The 25,246-nt window shown below is 38.7% G+C and overlaps 1 protein-coding gene across 5 annotated transcripts in view; it reads left to right on the top strand.

Annotated features, from left to right (window-relative positions):
- The window catches only part of CFAP95 (cilia and flagella associated protein 95), a 193,403-nt gene that overhangs the window by 98,587 nt on the left and 69,570 nt on the right, over positions 1–25,246 (top strand). For 4 of the 5 annotated variants that reach the window (XR_009541583.1, XR_009541585.1, XR_009541582.1 and 1 more), the window contains one exon: positions 6,690–6,747. Coding sequence is in view for 1 of the 5 variants with exons in the window: in XM_060154992.1 (XP_060010975.1) it covers positions 6,690–6,747; positions 17,990–18,039; positions 18,812–18,845 (142 nt within the window). In the remaining 4 variants the exon portion in view is untranslated. Of the gene's footprint in view, positions 1–6,689; positions 6,748–17,989; positions 18,040–18,811; positions 18,887–25,246 lie in introns of all 5 variants that reach the window. The other variant, XM_060154992.1, reaches the window with a different exon arrangement.

The following is a 25,246-nucleotide window of genomic DNA, read 5'->3' as shown; positions in this document are numbered from 1 at the left end:
TGATTGCTGTGGCTAAAACTTGCAAAACTATGTTGAATAATAGTGGTGAGAGTGGGCAACTTTGTCTCGTTCCCGATCTTAGTGGAAATGCTTTCAGTTTTTCACCATTGAGAACGATGTTGGCTGTCGGTTTGTCATATAGGACCTCTCTTACATTGAGGTAAGTTCCCTCTATGCCTGCTTTCTGGAGAGTTTTTAACATAAATGGATGTTGAATTTTGTCAAAAGCTTTTTCTGCATCTATTGAGATGATCATATGGCCTTTCTCCTTCAGTTTGTTAATATGGTATATCACATTGATTGATTTGCATATATTGAAGAATCTTTGCATTCCTGGGATAAACCCCACTTGATCATGAGGTATGATCCTTTTAATGTGCTGTTGGGTTCTGTTTGCTAGTATTTTGTTGAGGATTTTTGCATCTGTGTTCATCAAGTGATATTGATCTGTAGTTTTCTTTTTTTGTGATATCTTTGTCTGGTTTTGGTATCAGGGAAATGGTGGCCTTGTAGAATGAGTTTGGGAGTGTTCCTCCCTCTGCTATATTTTGGAAGAGTTTGAGAAGGATAGGTGTTAGTTCTTCTCTAAATGTTTGATAGAATTCGCCAGTGAATCTATCTGGTCCTGGGCTTTTGTTTTCAATCACAGTTTAAATTTAAATGCTTGTGATTGGTCTGTTCATGTTTTCTATTTCTTCCTGGTTCAGTCTCTGGAGGTTGTGCTTTTCTAAGAATTTGTCCATTTCTTCCAGGTGGTCCATTTTATTGGCATAGAGTTACTTGTAGTAATCTCTCATGATCCTTTGTATTTCTGCAGTGTCAGTTGTTGCTTCTCCTATTTCATTTCTAATTCTATTGATTTGAGTGTTCTCCCATTTTTTCTTGATGAGTCTGGCTAGTGGTTTATCAATTTTGTTTATCTTCTCAAAGAACTAGCTTTTAGTGTTATTGATCTTTGCTATTGTTTCCTTCATTTCTTTTTCATTTATTTCTGATCTGATCTTTATGATTTCTTTCCTTCTGCCAACTTTGGGGTTTTTTTGTTCTTCTTTCTCTACTTGCTTTAGGTGTAAGGTTAGGTTGTTTATTTGAGATGTTTCTTGTTTCTTGAGGTAGGATTGTATTGCTATAAACTTCCCTCCTAGAACTGCTTTTGCTGCATCCCATAGGTTTTGGGCTGTTGTGTTTTCACTGTCATTTGTTTCTAGGTATTTTTGGATTTCCTCTTTGATTTCTTCAGTGTTCTCTTGATTATTTATTAGCATATTGTTTAGCGTCCATGTGTTTGTATTTTTTACAGTATTTTTTTCTTGTAATTTATATCTAGTCTCATAGCGTTATGGTTGGAAAAGACACTTGATACGATTTCAATTTTCTTAAATTTACCAAGGCTTGATTTGTGACACAAGATATGATCTGTCCTGGAGAATGTTCCATGAGCACTTGAGAGGAAAGTTTATTCTGTTGTTTTTGGATGGAATGTCCTGTAAATATCAATTAAGTCCATCTTGCTTAATGTATCATTTAAAGCTTGTGTTTCCTTATTTATTTTCATTTTGGATGATCTGTCCATTGGTGAAAGTGGGGTGTTAAATCCCCTACTATGATTGTGTTACTGTCGATTTCCCCTTTTATGGCTGTTAGCATTTGCCTTAAGTATTGAGGTGCTCCTATGTTGGGTGCATAAGTATTTACAATTGTTATATCTTCTTCTTGGATTGATCCCTTGATCATTATGTAGTGTCCTTCTTTGTCTCTTGTAATAGTCTTTATTTTAAAGTCTATTTTGTCTCGTATGAGAATTGCTACTCCAACTTTCTTTTGATTTCCATTTGCATGGAATATCTTTTTCCATCCCCTCACTTTCAGTCTGTTTGTGTCCCTAGGTCTGAAGTGGGTCTCTTGTAGACAGCATATATACGAGTCTTGTTTTTGTATCCATTCTGCCAGTCTATGTCTTTTGGTCGGAGCATTTAATCTATTTACATTTATAATATTTATCGATATGTGTGTTCCTATTACCACTTTTTAAATTGTTTTGGGTTTGTTATTGTAGGTCTTTTCCTTCTCTTGTGTTTCCTGCCTAGAGAAGTTCCTTTAGCATTTGTTGTAAAGCTGGTATGGTGGTGCTGCATTCTCTCAGCTTTTGCTTGTCTGTAAAGGTTTTAATTTCTCCGTCGAATCTGAATGAGATCTTTGCTGAATAGAGTGATCTTGGTTGTAGGTTTTCTCTTTCATCACTTTAAATATGTCCTGCCACTCCCTTCTGGCTTGCAGAGTTTCTGCTGAATGATCAGCTCTTAACCTTATGGGGATTCCTTTGTATGTTATTTGTTGCTTTTCCCTTGGTGCTTTTAATATTTTTTGTTAGTATTTAATTTTTGATAGTTTCATTAATATGTGTCTTGGCATGTTTCTCCTTGGATTTATCCTGTATGGGACTCTCTGTGCTTCCCAGACTTGATTGACTATTTCCTGTCCCATATTAGGGACGTTTTCAACTATAATCTCTTCAGATATTTTCTCAGTCCCTTTCTTTTTCTCCTCTTCTTCTGGGGTCCCTATAATTCGAATGTTGGTGCGTTTAATGTTGTCCCAGAGGTCTGTGAGACTGTCCTCAATTCTTTTCATTCTTTTGTTTTTATTCTGCTCTGCAGTAGTTATTTCTGCTATTTTATCTTCCAGGTCACTTACCCTTTCTTCTGCCTCAGTTATTCTGGTATTGATTCCTTCTAGAGAATTTTTAATTTCATTTATTGTGCTGTTTCATCATTGTTTGTTTCCTCTTTAGTTCTTCTAGGTCCTTGTTAAACGTTTCTTTTATTTTCTCCATTCTATTTCCAAGATTTGGGATCATCTTTACTATCATTACTCTGAATTCTTTTTCAGGTTGACTGCCTGTTTCCTCTTCATTTGTTTGGTCTGGTGGGTTTTTACCTTGCTCCTTCATCTGCTGTGTATTTCTCTGTCTTCTCATTTTGTTTAACTTACTGTGTTTGGGGTCTCCTTTCTGCAGGCTGTAGGTTCATAGTTCCCATTGTTTTTGATGTCTGCCCCCAGTGGGTAAGGTTGCTTCAGTGGGTTTTGTAGGCCTCCTGGTGGAGGGGACTAGTGCCTGTGTTCTGGTGGTTGAGGTTGAATCTTGTCTTTCTGGTGGGCAGGACCACATCTGGTGTTGTGTTTTGGGGTATCTGTGAACTTATGATTTTAGGCAGCCTCTCTGCTAATGGGTGGTGTTGTGTTCCTGTCTTGCTAGTTGTTTGTCATAGGGTGTCCAGCACTGTAGCTTACTGGTCATTGAATGGAGCTGGGTCTTAGTGTTGAGATGGAGAGCTCTGAGAGAGCTTTTGCTGTTTGATATTATGTGGGGCCAGGAGGTCTCTGGTGGACCCATGTCCTGAACTCGGCTCTCACACCTCAGAGGCTCAGGCCTGACACTCGGCTGGAGCACCAAGACCCCATCAGCCACATGGCTCAGAAGAAAAGGGAGGGAAAAAAAAGAAAGGAAAAAATAAAGTTAGTAAATTAAAAAATAAAAGAAATTATTAAAACTTAAAAAAATTAAAAAGTAATAAAGAAAAAGAAAGAAAGAGAGAGCAACCAAACCAAAAAACAAATCCACCAATAATAACAAGCATTAAAAACTATACTAAAAAAAAAAAAAAACTCTGGACAGACAGAACTCTAGGACAAATAGTAAAAGCAAAGCTATACAGACAAAATCACACAAAGAAGCATACACATACACACTCACAAAAGGAGAAAAAGGAAAAATATATATATGTATATAAAAAAAAGGAAGAAAGCAACAGAATCAATAAACAAATCTACCAATGATAGGAAGCTCTAAATACTAAACTAAGATAAACCTAAAACCAGAAACAACTTAGATGCAGAAAGCAAACCCCAAGTCTACAGTTGCTTCCAAAGTCCACTGCCTCAATTTTGGGATGATTTGTTGTCTATTCAGCTATTCCAGAGGTGCAGGGTACATCAATCTGATTGTGGAGATTTAATCCGCTGTTCCTGAGGCTGCTGGGAGAAATTTCCTTTCTCTTCTTTGTTCGCATAGCTCCCGGGGTTCAGCTTTGGATTTGGCCTCGCCTCTGCGTGTAGGTCACCTGAGGGCGTCTGTTCTTCGCTCAGAGAGGACGGGGTTAAAGAAGCAGCTGATTCGGGGGCTCTGGCTCACTCAGGCCAGGGGGAGGGAGGGGTATGGAATGTGGGGCGAGCCTGCGGCGGCAGAGGCCAGTGTGACGTTGCACCAGCCTGAGGTTCACTGTGTGTTCTCCTGGGGAAGTTGTCCCTGGATCCCGGGACCCTGGCAGTGGCAGGCTGCACAGGCTTCCGGGAGGGTAGGTGTGGATTGTGACCTGTGCTCGCACACAGGCTTCTTAGTGGCAACAGCAGCCTTAGCGTCTCATGCCCGTCTCTGGGGTCCGCGCTGATAGCCGTGGCTCGCGCTTGTCTCTGGAGCTCGTTTAGGCGGTGCTCTGAATCCCCTCTCCTCACACACCCCGAAACAATGGTCTCTTGCCTCTTAGGCAGTTCCAGAGTTTCTCCCGGACTCCCTCCCGGCTAGCTGTGACGCACTAACCCCCTTTAGGCTGTGTTCACGCCAACAACCCCAGTCCTGTCCCTGGGGTCTGACCTCCGAAGCCCGAGTCTCAGCTCCCAACCCCCGCCCGCCCCAGCGGGTGAGCAGACAATCCTCTCAGGCTGGTGAGTGCTGGTCGGTACCGATCCTCTGTGTGGGAGTCTCTCCGCTTTGCCCTCTGCATCCCTATTGCTGCGCTCTCCTCCATGGCTCTGAAGCTTCCCTCCCACCACCCTCGTCTCTGCCAGTGAAGGGGCTTCCTTGTGTGTTGAAGCTTTTCCTCCTTCACAGCTGCCTCTCAGAGGTGCAGGTCCCGTCCCTATTCTTTGTCTCTGTTTTTTCTTTTTTCTTTTGCCCTACCCAGGTACATGGGGAGTTTCTTGCCTTTTGGGAAGTCTGAGGTCTTCTGCCAGCGTTCAGTAGGTGCTCTGTAGGAGCTGTTCCACATGTAGATGTATTTTTGATGTATTTGTGGGGAGGAAGGTGATCTCCATGTCTTACTCCTCCACCTTCTTGGAACTCTCCCCCTGTAATAACTGTTAATGAAGTATAATCTATAAAAATACTGAATCACTATGCTGTACCTGAAACTAATATAATATTATAAATCAACTATACTTGAAAAGCAAAAACCAAAAAAAAAAAAAAGCATAGAGTTGGGCTGTATCATACAACTTGATGTTCAATTTAAGTTCGAGAAAATACTTTCACTGATGGGTTTAGTCCCTTTACTTTCATTGTGATTGGCAAGATATTTAATTTTTTATGATTTTAATTTGTTCTTCTGATTTTTCTCTTTTATTCTCCTCTCCTGCTTTTTATTAGATTGTTATTTGAAAATAATATCCTATTTGCTGGTTTGAAAGTTACACTTCTAATTTTTATTCTTTTAATTGCCAATACTCAGACTTTTAGAATCACCTAGAGTACTTGTTAGAACATAGATTGCTGGGCCCACCCCCAGAGTTTCTAATTCAGAGCTGGGTTAGCCTCCAAGTATTTGCGTTTCTTACAAGTCCCCAGATAATGCTAATGCTGCCCTTCTGGAAATCACACCTTGAAAGACCGGCAGCAATTGGTGCTTACCAGCAGATAAATATTAGCACCTGTACCCAATAACCATTCCTAGTTGACTTCCTAATTATTTTTGAATTCTTTTACTTGTTGAGTTCTCTGCTTTCCCACCAGGTCAGCCATGCGTTAAAATGTTTAAATTTCATTGTATCCGATATTTTTAGGAGTGTAGTTCTCAGAGGAGTTTCTTTGACCATCTAATCCCATAATATTGCCAGGAACAGAAGCAGGACTGTAATTTCTCATAGGAGAATAATTTTTTCCCCCATTCTGAATGCTGAAAGAGAGAAACTTTCTTGCAAGTTTCTGGTCTGATGGCTGGAGTTTCTTTGGTCTCTTTGATATGAGGTACAGCCTTTACAGACTCCTGGCTGTAAGTAGCAGTTTAGCTCTGTGCCGTCTGTGAACCCAAGGCCATGTCTCCTGCCCTTGATAGGCAGTTCAAACTCCAGCTTTGAGTCTTGGGACATCAGCTTATGGCCTCCCGTTCTAATGAATATCCTCTTCATTACTAGCACTGCGTGGTTTCCCTTGGCTGTGTTTGTAGACTTGGGAGAGGAGGATGTATTTCATTCACCCGTTCTATGTGTGTCATGGGGTGGAGGTTGGGGAAGCTATGTAATCTCAGTCCACCTGGTTGTCTTCTCTTATTTTTCAGTTGTCATCTAACAGAGAACACGGGGCATAGGGTCAAAAAGGTTTGAGAAGCAGAAAGTGAGTGGAAAAGAGAATGCTTTGTCTGGAATGCACCTGAGCTTAGGGACTTGGAGTTGGTAGCATATCATTAGTACTGGAGAATAGTAGGTGGTGCTGAATTGGAAGTAATTGAAGGAAGGCACCTTGCTGGTGTTAGTTAACACTATAAATGAGACCTGGGAATTTTAAAAGTTTTAAATTTTTACTAGGGCCAATCTTCCTTGAAATGTTTTTATTGCATATAAAACATATGCTACTAAAATTTTTAAATATTTTTCTTTTGGAGTCATTCTTTTCTTAAATACTGACTTACCCTTCTTAGGTGTGCATTGACAACATATGCTGAAGAATATGCTCCACCGTATCAATATCAGCCACGTGTGAGTATAAGAGGGCTGAAAAGCCATATTCTAAATATTTATGTACTTAATATGATTCTTTACATGTAGTGTAAATAGTCATGCTTGAGAAGAAAGGACAAATGCTGAGATTTATGATGTTTTATATTTATTCAGAGATATTAGCTATTTGTGGGAGTTAATGGAATATTTTATGGTTATGATTTATTTTGGGAATAAGTTTATAGATTTCAGGGAGAAAATATTGCAGTGTCCAAAATATATTACTTTCTTCCTCATCTTATTTTATTGTCCCCCTCCCTAAATTCAATTTATCTGGAATAAGAACCTACCTTTCTATTCATTTGTATTGTATTAGCATATGAAAATAAGTGGTTTAATTTAGCTCTGGGAAATATGTATGTTGATAAAATATGTCCAGCTTACAACTTCAATAAACTTGTACTTAAAAATTATACAACAATTATACAAAAGCAAAACAAGGCTGCTTCCTATTAGTCTTTTTTAGGAAGTCTTAACTGGTGCAATAGATAAGAGACTTAACTATTGAAAAAGAGGAGAAAAAAATCTTTATTTTCAGATAGTATGATTATCTTCTCAGGAGAACCAAGATGTTAAAATAAGTAACTAGAATGAATAAGACCAGTTAGTAAGGTGATTACTAAATAAATAAATGTATCAAATGTATCAAAGACAATATCTTTCCTTCATATTAGCAATAACTGCTTAGTAGGCTATAAAAGAAAAAACATGCAAACTACTATAACAACACAAATTTTAAATACTTTTATGAAGAAAATTCTAGAGCAAATAAAGATCAATAAAGAATATGTGGTAGTTCGTCTCCAAAGATGGTGGACAGACCACTTCCCCAGCAAGAGGTAAATGTTCCTCCACCTTTTGAATTTAGGCTGTCACATGACAGATTTGATCAATAGAGCGTGGCAAAAGGAATCCTATGCCAAATCTAGGCTATCTTTAATAAGAGTAATTATTACTCTTTAATCTAGAGTAGCCTAGATTTCTTACATGGTGGCTCAGGGCTTCCAACTCTTGGAACCCTGAGCCACCATGTAAGAAATCTAGGCTACTCTGCTGGAGGGAGAGGCCATGAGAAGGAACACTGATGAGCTTGACTTATGAGCGACAAAGCCATCTTGGACATCCACCCTAATAAGCTTGGACTGCAGCTCCAGCTGCCATCTGACTGCAAACCATGAGAGATTCCAAGAAGATAATAATAAATTGTTACTGAAGGCATTAAGATTTTTTTTTTTTTTTTAATAAATATACACCGGGCTTCCCTGGTGGTGCAGTGGTTGGGAGTCTGCCTGCCGATGCAGGGGACACAGGTTCTTGCCCCGGTCCAGGAAGATCCCATATGCCATGGAGCGGCTAGGCCCATGAGCCATGGCTGCTGAGCCTGTGCGTCCGGAGCCTGTGCTCCGCAACGGGAGAGGCCACAACAGTGAGAGGCACGCGTACTGCAAAAAAAAAAAATTAAAAAAAAAAAAATAATAAATAAATAAATATACACCAAAGGTAACTAAGACAGAAATCTCAAATACAAGGGAATAACTACCATTTGAGGGGACTGGAAAACTAAATTATAAGTTAAATTTATAAATTTAATATAAACATTAAAAATTCCAATGGATTTTGTTTTCTATCAGAACTCTAAGATTCTGAAAATTATTTGAAAGTATAAACATGAGAATAATCACAAGTTTTTTGAAACAGTGGCATAACCAATTTAGGGAAGTAAACTGTTCATGATACTACTTTCGTTATGTTTAATCTTATTTATTTCTTCTCATTAAAAAATAGCATTCAAGCCATAAGAAAAGCATATATGATGGCTTATGGATTAATATGCTTAATACCTAAAGAACTCAAACCTATTGGCCGGAAAAATGTTAAAACCCTAGGGAAATGAGCAAAGGTCATATAAAGACAGTTCACAAAGTAGGAAATTATTATTATTAACTAGCTGATAAATACAGGGAAAATCCCAATCTACAAATAATAGAATATATGAATTAAAGCAATAATTTTTTTTGCTAATAAAATTGGCAATATTTTTTAAAATAATAATACTCAATTGAGTAAAGGTGGGGTGAGATGGGTACTTTTTTCTATTGCCAGGAATATTGTAAATTATTTTAATCTTTCTGTAAAGGAATTTGGCGATATGAATTGAGATACTATTTGATCTAATAATTCTCCTAAGGATTTCCCCAAAGAAAAATAGTTCATACCAGGGATAAAATTTATATCCAAAGATACTCATCATTGAATTATGTATTACAGCAAAACTTGGAAATTACCTAATGTTTTAGTATTAGGTGTAGTGCTCTAGGGATTCAGATTGAGCCTCCCCAAAATTTGTCACTCCTGCATGAGGATTTTTTTGAGTTAAAGACATGAGACCCTGTGTGTTCAAGATAACCTACTGTTCCTCCCTTAACTACCTAGAAGAATTTAAACTGGGAATTTTTCCCAGAAAAAAAAAAAGTTATTACAGAGATAAATTTGAGCTAAGTAGCCCCATCTGTATGGTAGGGCAAATGTCTAATTGCCAAACATCTGCTTTTCTTATTGTCTTGTGAAACCTCCTTTTCTTGGAAGCTCCAGGCCCCTATCCCATTCCTTAGCTCAGGATGACGTGTATACCTTATTTTACCTTTCTGTCTTTGAACCTCTTATGTATGTAGGGACTCTGACCTTCTCATGTATGTGGGGTTCCTGTATGTATGAAATTAAATTAGACTTTTTCCTGTTAATCTGTCTCATGTCAGTTTAATTCTTAGACCAGTCAGAAGAACCTAGAACTGTAAAGGAAAGTTTTTTTCTTCTCTGACAGTACTAATTAAATAGGTTATAATCACATGATGAGATATTTTATAGCCTTTAGAAAGTCCATGGATAGTTCTTACTGTCTTGATAAATCTTCTTATTTAAGGTCAAGAAAAACATTAAGATACAAAATTGTATGTGTATTTTATCCAAACTATGTAAAAGTATAGAGGAAAAAAGCCTGAAGAAACTGTCAAAATGCTAGTAAAGTTGACTAGTGAATGGTGAAATTCTAAGTGATTTTCTTCATCTTTAGCATTTTCTAATGTAGTAAGCATGGTGGTTTATAATCAGAAAACCCACAAGGAAACAAATATATTATTTTAAAATGCAATTCAGGCTCATTTCCTTATATACATGGGCTTTGGCTCCATCTCCAAACAAAAGGAAGTTGTAAGGCACGTAATTAAAAACTCACAAAATTCAAAGGACTGGTTTCCCCAAGAGCATAAATATAAAGAATGTGCGATGTGTTCTCAGGGTGCATGAATCTTTAGCTATTGTGTTGTATATTTGTGCTTTATTTTTTTCAGCATTATTTCTAGTATTTCTCATGTTGCTTGTTTCCACATTAACAGCACAGCATGCAGCATGCGCTGGCAGTTCTTTGGCTTTATTTAGAGTTTTGTTCATTCACTTCTAAGTTCTTTATCAAAGGAATTGATTTTGAGGCATGTTTTTAGCCCTGCTTCTAGCACCCCATTAATGAATGCTTGCATTACATTGTTATAGAATACAAAAAATCTTTTAAATTGTAATGACAATGAATGGTTAAGTAACAGCAGAATAGTGACTGAACTCTGACTTAGAAGTTACTGTGCACATAAACAAATGTATGATTCATAAAATACTGACAAAATAAGGAGAATATTTTTTACTTGCTAGAGACTTCACCATGTGGCCTTAGCATAAACATAGCTCACCATTCACTCAGGCTACCACCTTTGCAATTATGCAATTCCTGAAGAAATCTTAAAATATTTTGATTCGTATTATTTTAAATTTTGTGCATGAATTGAGACTTTATAAATTTTTATATTATGGTCTCTTACATTTGCTTAATTCATAATTGCATAAAGTGGGATAGCATCATAAGAAGTCTTAAGGAGAATGCAAATTATCTCCCCATAGCTCTAGATGTGAATGAGTAAATACAGAATATTAGGAAGCTATGAAATCATTTCCAAGGAGAGAAATGAAAGAGAATTGCAAGCTACTTCTTCAGAACTCCACCTCTTAAAGCTGGGTACAGTAAGTCACCTACATACAAACAAGTTCTGTTCCAAGAGCGTGTTCATGGTCCAATTTGTTAAGTCCAACAAAGTTAGCCTAGGTACCCAACTAACATAATTGCCTATATAGTACTGTACTGTAATAGGTTTATAATACTTTTCACACAAATAATACATAAAAAACAAATGCAAAAAATAAAGAAAACATTTAAAATCTTACAGTACAGTACCTTGAAAAGTACAGCAGTACAGTACAACAGCCGGCATACAGGGGCTGGCATCGAGTGAACTGGCAAGAAGAGTTACTGACTGGAGGAGGGAGAGGAGGTGGGAGATGGTAGAGCTGGAGGATAGTCAGCAATAGGAGATGGAGGGCAAGCTGCAGTTTCACTCATGCCTGACATTGATGGCACAGGTTCTGGCTCCTTGCTAGATTCAATTCTATCTTCCCTCTTGAAAAACGATCCAGTGATGTCTGGGTAGTAGCTCTTTTTTTCTCATCATAGATGACACGGTAGCACTGGATTGCATTCTGAATGGCTGCTGCAAACTTCATGTACTGTTCTATGTTCGAGTCCTGTGCCTCAAAAACTAACAGTGCGTCCTCAAATAAAGAAAATCCCCTTGCCACTTCCTGTGTCGTGAATCTCTTCAGTTCTTCAGTTACTTCTTCTTCCTCTTGTCTCTCTTCGTCCTTTCTCTGGGCCTCCAATTTCATCAGGTAGGTCTTCATTAGTAAGCTCCTCATGTTGCACAGCAACAGTGCTGGACAGTAAAGCACACAAAAGCACAACCACTTGTAGAGGATGCACACACGTGACAATGTACACCAGGCACGTGAACTAATTTACATGAATGGTCATGCAAACACACGTTCATATCTTTGAAAGTTTGCAACTTGAAGGTTCGTATGTAGGGGACTTACTGAACTTATTATGACTCACCCAATTTCAATGAAAGATACCTTCTCTTAAAAGCTTCCCTATCATTCTCCCAAAGAACCAAAATAAAGGAAAAGTTACAGAGAAGTTACATCAGAAGATTGGTCTAAAGCTGGCTATTTGTAGGGTATGTGAGCCTTTGAGACAAAGGACAAGTGAGCTGAGGGTAATGGTAAGGAAACTAAGGATTAGTAAGGAAAATAATTAGTTCAGGCACAGACTAGCAAACTCAGGAAGTTGAAGGGTCCAGGGAATTAAAAAAAGAACAAGCACGACAGTAGTGAAGGAGTGAGAGAGCGAGAAGATTTAGAAGTAGTGAGCAAAGGGAATGTCCTGGAATTTTTTGATATTTCAGATGTAGAACAATTTTGGGGAATGACAGATCCCAAGATGTGGTCATGGGAATGAGTTTCTATAATGGAATCCGAGCCATTGACTTGAGAAGGTGAAAAAATGGTAAGCCAGAGTGTTGGCTAGATTCTAAATATGGGTGTTAGAAGTCAACCTACAATATATCGGGATAGAAAGGTAGGGCCAAAGATTGATTCAAGTGACCAGTCCCTCAGTGGGAGCACTTTGGAGGTACATGGCTCCTCTCAGCCCTGCAGCTGCCATTTGAGTACATCTGATTGATCATTTTGTGTGAAGTACCATTTTGTTTTCCTAAATATAGCTGCCTATTGAATTATCTTTCCAGACGTATAAGTAGCTTTAAAGCAAAAAGTGTTGCATATCCTAGTTGTTTCAGAGATAAAAAGCTGAGAAAATTTTTAATAGAATTATGTTTTAAAGCTGGCATGCATTCCAAATTGATTACAAGGGATCCAAGCAGTGTTTCATAGTAGGTAAGAAACAGATATCTGTTTCTGTTTAAAATATTACCAACAGTGGTAGGATTGGCCTATCCTATCACTGGGGTTCTATGCCCTGGTACAGATATAGCATTGTTAAAATATTGATATTTCTGTGCTATTTGGAAATTTACTGTGGCCTTGAGTTTCTTCCATTGAAAGAAAAAAAATTAATACATTTTACAACTGCATTGCTATAAAGACAAATATAATCCAGGTTGGATTATATTCATTTTTTTTGGATTTAAAGGCTTATTAAAGAGATATATTTATTATTATTTTATTATTATTATTATTTTTTGCGGTACACGGGCCTCTCACTGCTGTGGCCTCTCCTGTTGCGGAACACAGGCTCCAGACGCACAGGATCAGCAGACATGGCTCACGGGCCCAGCCGCTCCACGGCATGTGGGATCTTCCCGGACCGGGACACGAACCCATGTCCCCTGCATCGGCAGGCGGACTCTCAACCACTGCGCCACCAGGGAAGCCCAAGAGATATATTTCTTAGGCTGTACCTCTCGTTGGCATTTTGTAAAGATTACCTATCCTTTTTCCTTTTATACTTTTAGACTGTTTTGTCTTCTTGCCTATTTATGACTATTTGTGACTATATTATGGTATTTTATGGCCATGTTATGTGACCACGTTATTGTTAAGCCTCCTGAAATTATTACCAATATACTAATGAGTGTTATTACACAAAACTAAATCGTACAATACTCATTTTTTTCTGAGAAGTACTTTTGGACTTTTGTACCCTATTTTAAGCAAAATTTTCTGTATGATAGCTGCCATTGTTTACTGCCCTAAGATGTTTATGGATATTAAATTACTGACATCATTTCCTGGCTTCAGTATCAGTTTCTATCACTTAATAGAGTTGGTTTTTCAAAATGGCATTTGCATTTTTTATTATGGTAAAATATACATAATATAAAATTTACCATTTTAACCCTTTTTTAGTGTACAATTTAGTGGCACCAAGTACATTCACATTATTGTTATATTCATTTTGAAAATTCTGATTTATAAAAAATGAAAACATTTTTGTGGGCCCTTTAAAATACTATGGGCCATAGGCACTGGGCTTTCTGTGCCTCATGGCCGAGTGGGCCCAGCCTGGACCTTCTGGTAGTTTAACACCTGCCTGACCAGGGGTATCCAGAACTTGCCTAATCTGACTGCCTGGTGTGTACTGATTTATAAATACTTTGAGTATCATCCCAGACCAAGTTACACCTTGGCTAGGAGTCAGGTGAGCATCATCAAAAGCCTTTTATTGGGCTTCCCTGGTGGCGCAGTGGTTGAGAGTCCGCCTGTCGATGCAGGGGACACGGGTTCGTGCCCCGGGAAGATCCCACATGCCGTGGAGCGACTGGGCCCGTGAACCATGGCCACTGAGCTTGCGCGTCCGGAGCCTGTGCTCCGCAACGGGAGAGGCCACAACAGTGAGAGGCCCGCGTACTGAGAAAAAAAAAAAAAAAAGCCTTTTATTGTTCTTTTAGGCTCAGTCACATGAAAGAAACTCCCCAAAGGCTAGAATTGTCTTTAGTTTCCTGCTTCCTAGGAAGGGATGTCTAACAGTGGCTTTAAAAAGAAGATAAGGGAAAGAGTGACTTGCTGAAAACCACCAACAGCTGGGTCAGAAAGTTAATCTAGAAAGGTTGGTGGTTCTATAGGAAGTATCACCTGTCAATTAAATTAGCTTTCATTCCCACTTCTTTTTAAGGCCCTCTCTTTGTATCTTTGCTCCATTCTGTGTCCCCATGATCTTCCATAATTTCATTCCAGTATAGGCAGTCTTTTTCCTTTTTTCTTGTTCTTTTGTTGTTTTTGTTGTTCTGTTTTAAAAAGATAATAGCACAAAAAGTTGTGCGATGTAATTCTGGCCACAGGGAATAATCATGTGTAAGCCTTGTAGTCTAGATTAAAGTGTGGTTTTGCCAAACTTTTATTCAGAAAATTAAGGCTGAACTTTAATTAGGTAATGTTTCAGAGTTAATGATGTGTCTTCATGACTTTTATTTTAGTACTACTTTGCTTTGTACTGCATCTTAATATATCTACTATTTAATTTTCTCTTTTTTGTCCTGTTAAGGTTCTGAATCACTATCTATTAACAAAAGAATCATGGCCATTTGCTGATTATGCTTGTTTATCTTATTATGTGCTATTGACTGAAATGAAATTAGAATTTTAGATTCTTCTGCAAAAGAGGTGCTGGTGGGGGAGTGGAATTGGAGAAGAGGGAAGGGGGTCACATGATTGTACCTAGTATTTTTTGATTAATGTCAAGGTGTTCCAAAATGCTGCTGCTAGTTAACCAGAGAAACAGCCCTCTATTACTTGGGTTCAGAAGGAGATGGTGGCCTTCCTCCGCCTAAATTCATGCCTCCACCTAAATTCCTCCACCTAAATTCAATGTGTGTTGCACATATGTGTGCTGACCTTATATGTATACATATAGGCATGATTTTGTAGTTTATAGGCAAACAGTTCTGAATCTGAGTCTCATGGCATTCTGCCAGCACTAAGGGACTGCATTTCCTAGGCCCCAGCTTCAACTTTAGGATCTGCTGGCCGCTGCTCATATAGCTCCACAGGGCTTCCCCAGAGACAGATAGATACATAGATAAGATAGAGAGATAGATAAGATAGGTAGATAGTCTATCATATCTCTCTATGCTCTCTTTCTCTCTTTCTATCTGTCTCCTATTGGTCCTGATTCTCTGGAGAACTCTCACTGATATAGACAGAAAGATCTTTATGAGTTCTCTGGCTCTCAAATTCTGTGATTTGATTTGATTTGATTCTCATTGATCCTTTCTCATCCTAATAGTTATTTATGACCAAGTAATCTTTTTGAATAAGTACCTTGGCAGATGTTTAATTCAAGTCTACTTGAAAATTAAAAAAAAATATTTTAACTCCTGCTCACCTGATGTATCACCAACAGCTGAGAAATTTGGGGTTTTGATTCTCAGGAAACTCAGATCCCCAAGTATTTTTTAGCACGTGTCCTTTTAGTGGAAAGAACCCTGTTTCCTTTGATAGTATACCTTCATCTTATGTTGCTTTCTGAAGTTAAGTAACCATGACCTCCTTTTGTTTCTGAGTCAAGTCATAAAAGCTCAGTTCTATTTCAGGGAACTTGGGATTCTGGGAGATTTTATTTTCCTCCTTTTGGTTATCTTTAAATTTCTACAGTGAGCATATTTGACTTTTGTAAAGAAGAAAGAAAAAGAATTGAAAAATCAAGAACCCTGGGCCTCAAATTTATATCTAACCACACCACTATAAATATAAAACAGTAGCAAGTGTCCTCATAGAATATAGACTGAGAAATAAGAAAGGTGATGTTTATTTTTTATATTAAAATGATAGGAACAATCAAAATTTGTGCATAAGAAAGAAAAACGTGTCAATAACTAAGGTTTAATAGTGTATTGCTTAGTTTTTGATGCTGGCCATTACTAAAGTTTGAATGATATTAGTCTTTAAAAGTCAGCTTAGGGGCTTCACTGGTGGCACAGTGGTTAAGAATCCGCCTGCCAATGCAGGAGACACGGGTTCGAGCCCTGGCCTGGGCAGATCCCACATGCCACGGAGCAACTAAGCCTGTGCGCCGCAACTACTGAGTCTGTGCTCTAGAGCCCGCATGCCACAACGAGTGAGCCCGCACACCACAACTACTGAAGCCCGCACGCCGTGCTCTGCAATAAGAGAAGCCACTGCAATGAGAAGCCCGTGCACTGCAGTGAAGACCCAACGCAGCCAAAAATAAATAAATTTATATAAAGAAAAAGAACCAGAGTTCCTCGGAGACCCACTTAACCACGTCTTTGGGTTTTCATTTACATACATGTAAAAATCTGTATTTTTTTTTTAAAAAAAAGTCAGCTTATTTTGTGATGTGATTGTTCATGTAGATCTCCATATTCTTCTTTGTGATGACCAGACTCATTAATGATATAGATGTTTATACTGATATTCACAGCCTACAATTTCTTGCATTTCCCATAACTATTTTTTCTTTAGTTGAATACCTGTATTTCTTACAAATGCTTTTTCTTTGTAAAATTTTATCAAATAAAAAGAGATAGTAAAGGTTTCTTAAATAGGTAACAATAATATATCCAACTAATTACATGTTCTTTATAGCTGCATTTGCCAATTACTCTTATCTGTAATTCAATCACTGGGAGAAAAAATATCCAATAGGAATGAAATCATTTTAAAAGTAGTGAAGGGATGTGTCTAAGATGCCTATCCCATGTGATCCCCAGGGTTAGTAAAGTAATTTTGGCTGTACAGGAATTGTTCTTTTCTCCCACATCACTCTGCATGTGTGCTTAGAAGACAACCTTACTAGGGGAAGGTGGGTCTTCAGTCAAGTGCATGTAAGTGGGGAAGAATTTTATACATAATGTATACTGAAAATAATCAAACAAAACATCACAGCAATCTACTTTAATATCTATTTTCATTCCATCCAATGTGACATTCAAATAAATAAGCTTGTTGCCTCAATACCTTTTTAAGAGTAAGTGGAGTACACCAAATGAGGATACTTATAGGCATGCTAGGGAAGAATGACCTTTGCTGTATGAATGCCAGGTAGCTAATAGCTATCCGTAATGGTGGACACAAGGTTAGTTTGCAGTGACTGATTTGGCCAGGAAACATAACCCATTATATAGTTTAATGGATGAGCTATCTAGATGAAGGAATTGAGACTGTGCTTTCAAATTATCTTGTAATATTAAATTAGGCAGAGTTACTGATGTTCTAGAAGGCAGGCCTAAAATTGAAAATAACCTTGAAAAATAAAACTATGAAAAATAAAAGGTGCTAAATAAAAAGGATGAAATCAAATAAGAATAAGTGTAACCACAGAACAACCCCTTGGAAGACTGGGAAAAAATGGGTAAGGACTGGGTATATGGTTGTCTAAGAAACAGTAATGTCATCTTATTCTAAAAAAAGAGAGGTTTGGGAGATATTGATGCTTAGAGGCTATGGGAATGAGGGTGGGAAGGGGATAGGAATCTAAGAATTGGATACCCATCACTTAAAGATACACTGATACATTTTCCTGATATAAGTGGTATAACTGTGTTCTATTTGTCTTTCACAATGAGGGAAGGTCGACTGGGGACTCAAGAGGACCCTTCTGTAATATCCTAACCTGTCTTTCTATGATCTGTTAAAAAGAAGAAGGAAGAGAAAAAGAAGAAAAGGAAGAAGAAAGCTTTATTAACCTTAACGCAGATTTTCCCTAGAGTGATTGTCTTGCTGGGTCTTTAGTGGTTCCTGTTTCTACAGGGCCTGTTTGCCCTTAGCATTCTTTTCTCTGACACTTTTTTCCGTCTTCTATCAGGATGTTTCACTCAACTTCCTCAACCCTTCTCTGAAACAGCACACTCAAAGGTGAAAAGAGATTGACTCTTACTGTTGGTTGTGTTTTGTCAGGTCTTGACCTCTGTGATGCTTCTTTGGAAGTGAGCAGTTGGCTACCACAGCATTCTTTGCCCTCCCTTTCCTCAGAATTCATGACATTGCAACACTCTCTCCATACCTTTTCTTCTCTGTCTTTCATGGCTTCTTTATGAACCCAGCCATGAATGTCCCAAAGATTTGGGTCCTAGAACCCTGCTCCTCTCATTTTACATAATCTCAGAGAATTCATCCACTCCCATGACTCTATAACCATCACTTTTTGGGGGTAACTTATTTTTTATATGATTTCAAACTTACAGAAAAGTTACAAGACTAGCAAGAGGAGCTCCCATATAATCTTTACCTGGAGTCAGCAATTGTTTACCATTTGAGAATAGGCTGGAGACTTTGTGCCCCTTTACCTCTGAACAGTTCAATGTGTATTTCTTAATAACAAAGACACATAGCTATGGTAAAGTTTTCAACCTAGGGGAAGATTGATACAGTATAATTATTTAAGCCACAGTCCATATTCAAATATAGTCCATTATCCCAGTAATGTTCTTTATAGCTCTTTCCCCAGCCAATGATCACTGCTGTGCACAGGGCACTGACTTCTCTCCAGGCCATCTGTCCCACAACACTGCCTTTAAAATAAACATTTTGTACTGATGTCATCTCTAATTAAAAATGTCTGAGAAGTGACTCATTTCCCTCCTTAAACAAGTCCTCTCCATCTCCATGTCTTTTTTATTCTTTTTAGTGGTATTAGAGCTCTCTCAGACATCTGGGTTTGAAGTTATGGAACATCTTTGGTTCTTTATCCCCAGTTAGGCTGGTAAGTCCTCTAAATTCCTTCTGTGAAATGTCTCCTCTAGTCCCCTCTTAAGCTGTTGTGCTCTGATGCCCACCCATTCCACACTTCAGACAAATGCTTTCAGTTACCGTCATCTATCTGGAGGACTCAGAAAAAGCTTGCAGTGATTGTCCTATCTTAAGTAAACTTTGTCAGAACTCAGGGTCTGTGTGGCGCCAGAATAGTGGATCAGCCAATAATGTCTGATAATTCACGAATCTCTTTCTATACACAGTTTCTAAATACTTCTTCCCACCTCCACTAAATAGTTGTTGAATAAACATTTAAATAATATGTTAGGGTGTTGAAACCATAACGACTATCTGCAACTCACATATGCAGAGGAAGTATGTCTAACTGATAACTGGCCCTCTTCCCAAGCCCATAACCAGTGGGAAAACACTAACTCTTCAATACTCTTAAAGCTTAGTCTGATTCCATAATTCAAATAGTTCCTATAGGAGATATTTAACCTTCCTTGAAAAAACTCTCACTTTCTCAGAGATCCTCTCCCATCCCCTATGTGTAGAAAAGCAGATCTGAGACTGTTATCTGTTAAAAGTCCTGCTTACAAGGTTAGCCTTTGGTTGGCATCTAGAGATAAGAATTCCTGAATAAGAGTAGCTCACTGTGTCTAAACTGTTTGCACAAACAATGTGGTTTATGTTGAACACCTGTTTTCCTTCTGCAAGTCTGGAATTTTGGTATGTGCTAGGCAGAGGGTGCCTGTGTGACTGGCCCCCAAGAAAAATCTTGGGCTTGGAGTCTCTGATGAGCTTCCCGAGTAGATAGCATTTCACAACACATGGCAGGGGGAATTAAGTGCATCTTGTGTGACTCACTGAGGGGGGGCTCTTGGTCTCAGAATTTCGCACCTGGTTTTTTCTGGACTTTAGCCCATGTGCCTTTTCCCTTTGCTGACTTTGCTTTGAATCAACTTGCTGTAATCAATCATAGCCACAAGTACAATTATATATTGAGTTTTATGAGCCCTCCTGGCAAGTCACTGTATCTAGGGGTGGTCTTAGGAATCCCAACACACCCTGCTTTTCTCCCTGTGGCAGATTGTTATTTTCCCAAAATGGTTGCAACATGTGCTGGCATCGCACATGCTCTTACAATGTGATTTTGACACTCTTCACATTGAGAGGCAGAGTCCATGTTACCTCCCCTAGAATTTGGGTGAACTGTGACTATGATGGAAGTGATGCTATGCGATTTCCAGAGTAGTTGATTAAAAGTAACGCAACTTCCTCCTGGTTCTCTTTTTGGGTCCTTATCCTCAGAACCCAGTCACCATGCTGTGAGGAACCCCATGCAGGCACAAGGAGTTGTTGTACAGTTGTTCCATCAACAGTTCTAGCTAAAGTCCCAGCAGATAGCCAGCATCAACTACCAATTGGAATGAGAGACGTTTCCAACCCCAGCACTTAAGTCACTGTCAGCTTTCAGGTCTTCCCAACTGAGGCCTCAGACATTGTGAAGCAATAAGATGGCTTTGCTGTACCTTTCCAAATTCCTGACCCAAAGAATCTGGAAATGACTACTGTTTTACACTGCTATGTATGGGTTGGCCAGTTATGCAGCAATAGCAACTGTATCTTTCTCTGAGATGGCATCCGGGTACATGGAAAGAGGGATGCAACTTAGCATCCTGATGCCAGAGGGGAAGAGCAGCATTTTCTGTGTGGTGTTCTCTGGGATGATATCTCAAGTCCAGCTGTTGCTCTTTCCCTTGCCAGCATAAGTGGCTATAGTCTGTGGCTGTTGTTAACTGTCAGTCTTTTTCTATTTCTCACTCTTTTTCTCTGGGCTTGGTTGGAGCCCTCATGGCATGTTTGAGATGGCATGTTTGAGATGACTCAGCCTCATTTCCACTTCCATAGATACTGTGGACCCCACAGAAGCCTTCTGTGACTCCCATTCAGTACCTAGCTCCAATGCTCAGCTCTGCAGCTAACAGTTGAACTCCCTCTGCAGACTTACAACTACTTCAGGGTCTTGTTTATGCCACAGGATACAAACGTCGTTCAGAATTGATGATTCTCAGAGCCTCCCTCTGCCTGACCATGCTGTTCTGCCAGTTTGGGTTTGGCTGTGCCCCAGGCAAATGAAAGAACAGCCTGAGTGGTGGTCTGTTCTGAGTTCTCATGAGAGATGGGGGGCCAGGAGACCCCTTATACCTTTGTGCCATTATTTTCATTTATCCAGTGCACTTCCCTCTGTCCACATCAGTGAGACTCTGTCTATGTCAATGAGACTGTCTGATTTAAGTCAACAGATGGGAAAATTGGGAAATGCTTCGACTATTTCTGCTGTCCTGCTTTACTTTTCCCTTATTTTCGTCTTCCTACAATGCCCCAGACTTCTTCCCTATCTTCCTACTCTCCATTCCAACTCTTGTTTAAGCCTTCATGGCAAAGGATGTTTTCTCTACATGCTTGGAGAAATCTATGATCTGAGTCTTCCAGGTATGGTCATTGATATTCTGAAATCCTCAAGGCTGAACTGGATTGCAAGGCTGTTGTCTTTCGGAAGAACCCTATTTTGCATTAGAAGGTGATATTACTTTGCATTTTGGTTGCCATTTTTTTTCTAAAATAAATTTTGATCTCCCCTTGGGAAAATGGGTGGTTACACACCCCGAAAAGGGAAAACTACTAATAATTTTGAATGATTACGCCCTCCCTGTATACTTGGTTTGAGAGGTACACCAAATTACTCACTTGTCGAAAACTCCCACCATCTCAATTTAGCCTTGGGTATGAATTGCAGTCAATATAAAGGTCCTCTGAGGTAGGACCTTCTTGGTGAAGCTGCTTTTTTCTATTCTGTTTTGTGCCTTTTGTATTAAACTTTGGAAAACATACTCTGTTCTGCTTCCTTATAACAATTATACCCTCCTGGTTCCTAATAGTTTGTTCTTATTTTTGAAAACCTTCTTTATTCACCTATTCCATGTTTACATCCTTCTAATTCCTGAGTATATGCTTAGGCACAAATTTACTGCTTGCCTTGACTCCTACTTTTTTATGTATGCCCAGCTGCTCCCTTGTTTTTGCTCCATTTCCTTGCTCTAACTCTCAGAACCTCGGTGTTTCAATATTGCAGATTATTCAGTATGTATTAGGATGCTTTTAGTAGGTTGTACAAAAACCAACTCAAACCAGATCAGACAGTAAAAGTAATTTATTGGCTCATATTTATTTGAAAAGTCTGGCTTCAGGAAAGGATTGATATGGCAATGTCATTGGTACTTTTTACTGATTCTCAAGCCTGCCTTTTATGGTGTTGGTTTCATGCTATACTGATAGTAGGCAGGCTGCCAACAGCAACCTGGGCTAGATGCTTCCTTACTTATATGCAATAGTGGAAAAAGAATGTTTTTCCCCCAAACTCTTTTTTTTTTTTTTTTTTTTGCGGTACGCGAGCCTCTCATGATTGCGGCCTCTCCCGTTGCGGAGCACAGGCTCCGGACGCGCAGGCCCAGCGGCCGTGGCTCACGGCCCCAGCCGCTCCGCGGCATGTGGGACCCTCCCGCACTGGGGCACGAACCCGTATCCCCTGCATCGGCAGGCGGACTCTCAACCACTGCGCCACCAGGGAAGCCCTCCCCCAAACTCTTGAACAAAATCTCAGGCTTTAAGCTGTTTGGACAAACTCAAGTCACATGCCTAACATTGAACCAATCACTGTCTTTGAGAGTGGAGTGAGATTGTCCTTATTTTCTTAGGCCAATTAGATTCTACCCCTAGACTGGGAGGGGGGTTAATCTACTCAAACTGCATGGTTACTACACAATGTGAAATGGGAGAAGTGGATTCAGGGTGAGCTGGTGTCACCTCTTAAAGTTTGCATGAGATGAGCATGCTCACGTCTTCCCAACTCAATGTTCACTACTGACTTCACTTGGTAGCTTGAAGTCAACCATGGCAGGAGTATTTATACCACAGGAATTGTCAAATATTACAAATCAGTTGTGTGGGCTTTTTTTTTTTGGTGGGGGGAGCTGGTTTACCAATACATCTCTGATAATGGGAGGCACTCAGTTTTATGTGTTAACAGGCAACAAACATTCTCTTAATTAATTTTCCTAACTTCAGAATTGCACACCCCTACTTACCACTTTTTAAAAAAAATGGCTTTACTGAGATTTAATTCACCTGCCATAAAATTCACCCTTTTAAAACATACAATTCAGTGATTTTTGATGTATCTCCAGTGTCATACCATCATCACCACAGTCAATTTCAGTATATTTTCATCACCCCCAAAAGAAACCCCATACCCACTGTAGTAGTTAGGTTTCTCTACAGAAACAAAACCAAAGCTGAAAACCCCGGAAAGCCAGTGATGTAATTCACTTCGCATTTGAAGGCTTGAGAACCAGGAGTACCAAGGAGCAGGATAAGATTAATGTCTCAGCTTGAGCAATCAGGCAGGAAGGGGCCAATTCTTACTTTGTCTGCCTTTCTCTTCTATTCAGGCCCTCAACAGATTGGATGATGCCCACCCACATTGGGGAAGGCAAACTACTGAGTCCATCAATTTAAATGCTAATTTCATCTGGAAACACTTTCACAGACACAACCCACAAATAATGTTTAGCCACATATCTTGGTGCCTCGTGATCCAGTCACACCCATTAATAGTCACTCCTCATTCCTTCCCTCCCACTATCCCCTGGCAAAACTACTTTCTGTCTCTGTGGACTTGCCCATTTTGGACATTTCATATAAGGAATCATACAATCTGTCTTTTGGCTTAGTTTCTTTCACCTCGCATAATGTTTTCAAGGTTCATCTATGCTATACAACTATCAGTATTTTTTTCCTTTTATTGCCAAATAATATTTCATCGTGTGAATAGACCACATCGTGAATTGTTTATACATCCATCAGTTAATGACATGTGAGTTGTTGAGATCCAGTTCTAATCATAGTTCTGGAATCCGGTCCTTTTCACCTTCAGTCTTTAGTACCTTCTGCGGCTGGAATACTTTTCCTAAAACATCACATTTATTCTTGTCACTCATCACATCAAAATATATTGTCCACTCTGTCTGGGAGATGCTAAAGGAAGGCGCTGGCCTCGCATGTGAAGCTGTCCTCAGTTCCACTGCAACTGGGGTAGAAATCAGCAGATCCTGCCACCTACTTAGAGGGCAGTTTGGCAAGCGATGCTCTAATCTCATTTAAAGGGCCTCTAGCTGACCAAAAACAAACAAACAAACCCCAAAGAAATAGACCCCCAACAACACAAAGCAAAAGCCCAAAACTATATAGAAAGTGACATGGATATTATGTAGCTTTTGGATTTTATTGTTTATATATTTTATCTCTTAAATATTAAGAATTTCATGAGGGTGCTGGTGGGATGATGTGTCTTACAGGTAGATAGCTTGAAGCCCTGGCTGAATCAGTAGCGTTCTTTAGATTCTCTCCTGAGATTTTAAGCAAATGGTCTTATATGTGAAGTGGGAGTAATAATTCTTACTTCAGAGCCTGTTGTGGATTAAAAGTTATAAATACTCAACTACCGTGTTCAACCCGTAATAGGCACTCAGTAAATAGACACTATAATGATTATTATATGGTTAGAATTTTCATTTATTTTCAATAAAGCCAATCTAAGGTTAGAACTATTTTGGTGTTCTTTCATTGTTTTATCGTTTTGGTGATTTAATTTCAATATTGTCCTAGTGCTTTAAAATTAGTACCAGTTTGAAGCAGAAATTAGATAATCAGTGCAAGGGCTTTATGTTTCTTGTCTACCATTACCCTTGATATAATCTGAGAGAATCAATATTTCCTTTGGGAAATGGTCAATGATAGTGTCTTGTTTTATTACTATAGAAGCTTTTATGAAGTGCTCTAAGGATAAATACCTTAAATATTATACTGGGTTATACTGATATAAATTTCTCATAGGAATGAATCTTCCAGCTTGGCAGTTACTGGCAAGTATGACTTGATAGCAATTATTAAAAATATAACCCAAGATATTATTCTTTGGAATGATTATAACATATTAGTAAAAAAGATATTGAATGGTAGTTAAATTGTAATTGTTTTTGTCTTTTTGCAGATGGTCATACAATTTAAATGGTTCTTTATGTTGTATATTTATGGTTTAGAAAAATTCACATATATGATAATTTATAATTTTAATTTTTTAAATAAAACAGCCATGAACTAGATTCTTCTTTCAGAATTAGAAGTACTTATAAATGCAATAGCCAAATACAAGAGGTGTTAGTAATTTGAGAGATTAAATTAATCAATTTTTTGAAAATTAACCTGTGATCATAATACAACTAACACATTAAAGATCAACTTTTGG

This window comes from Lagenorhynchus albirostris, chromosome 7 (genome assembly GCF_949774975.1).
Source record: "Lagenorhynchus albirostris chromosome 7, mLagAlb1.1, whole genome shotgun sequence".
Classification (NCBI taxonomy): Eukaryota; Metazoa; Chordata; class Mammalia; order Artiodactyla; family Delphinidae; genus Lagenorhynchus; species Lagenorhynchus albirostris.
This window is presented reverse-complemented; position numbering and strand designations above follow the sequence as displayed.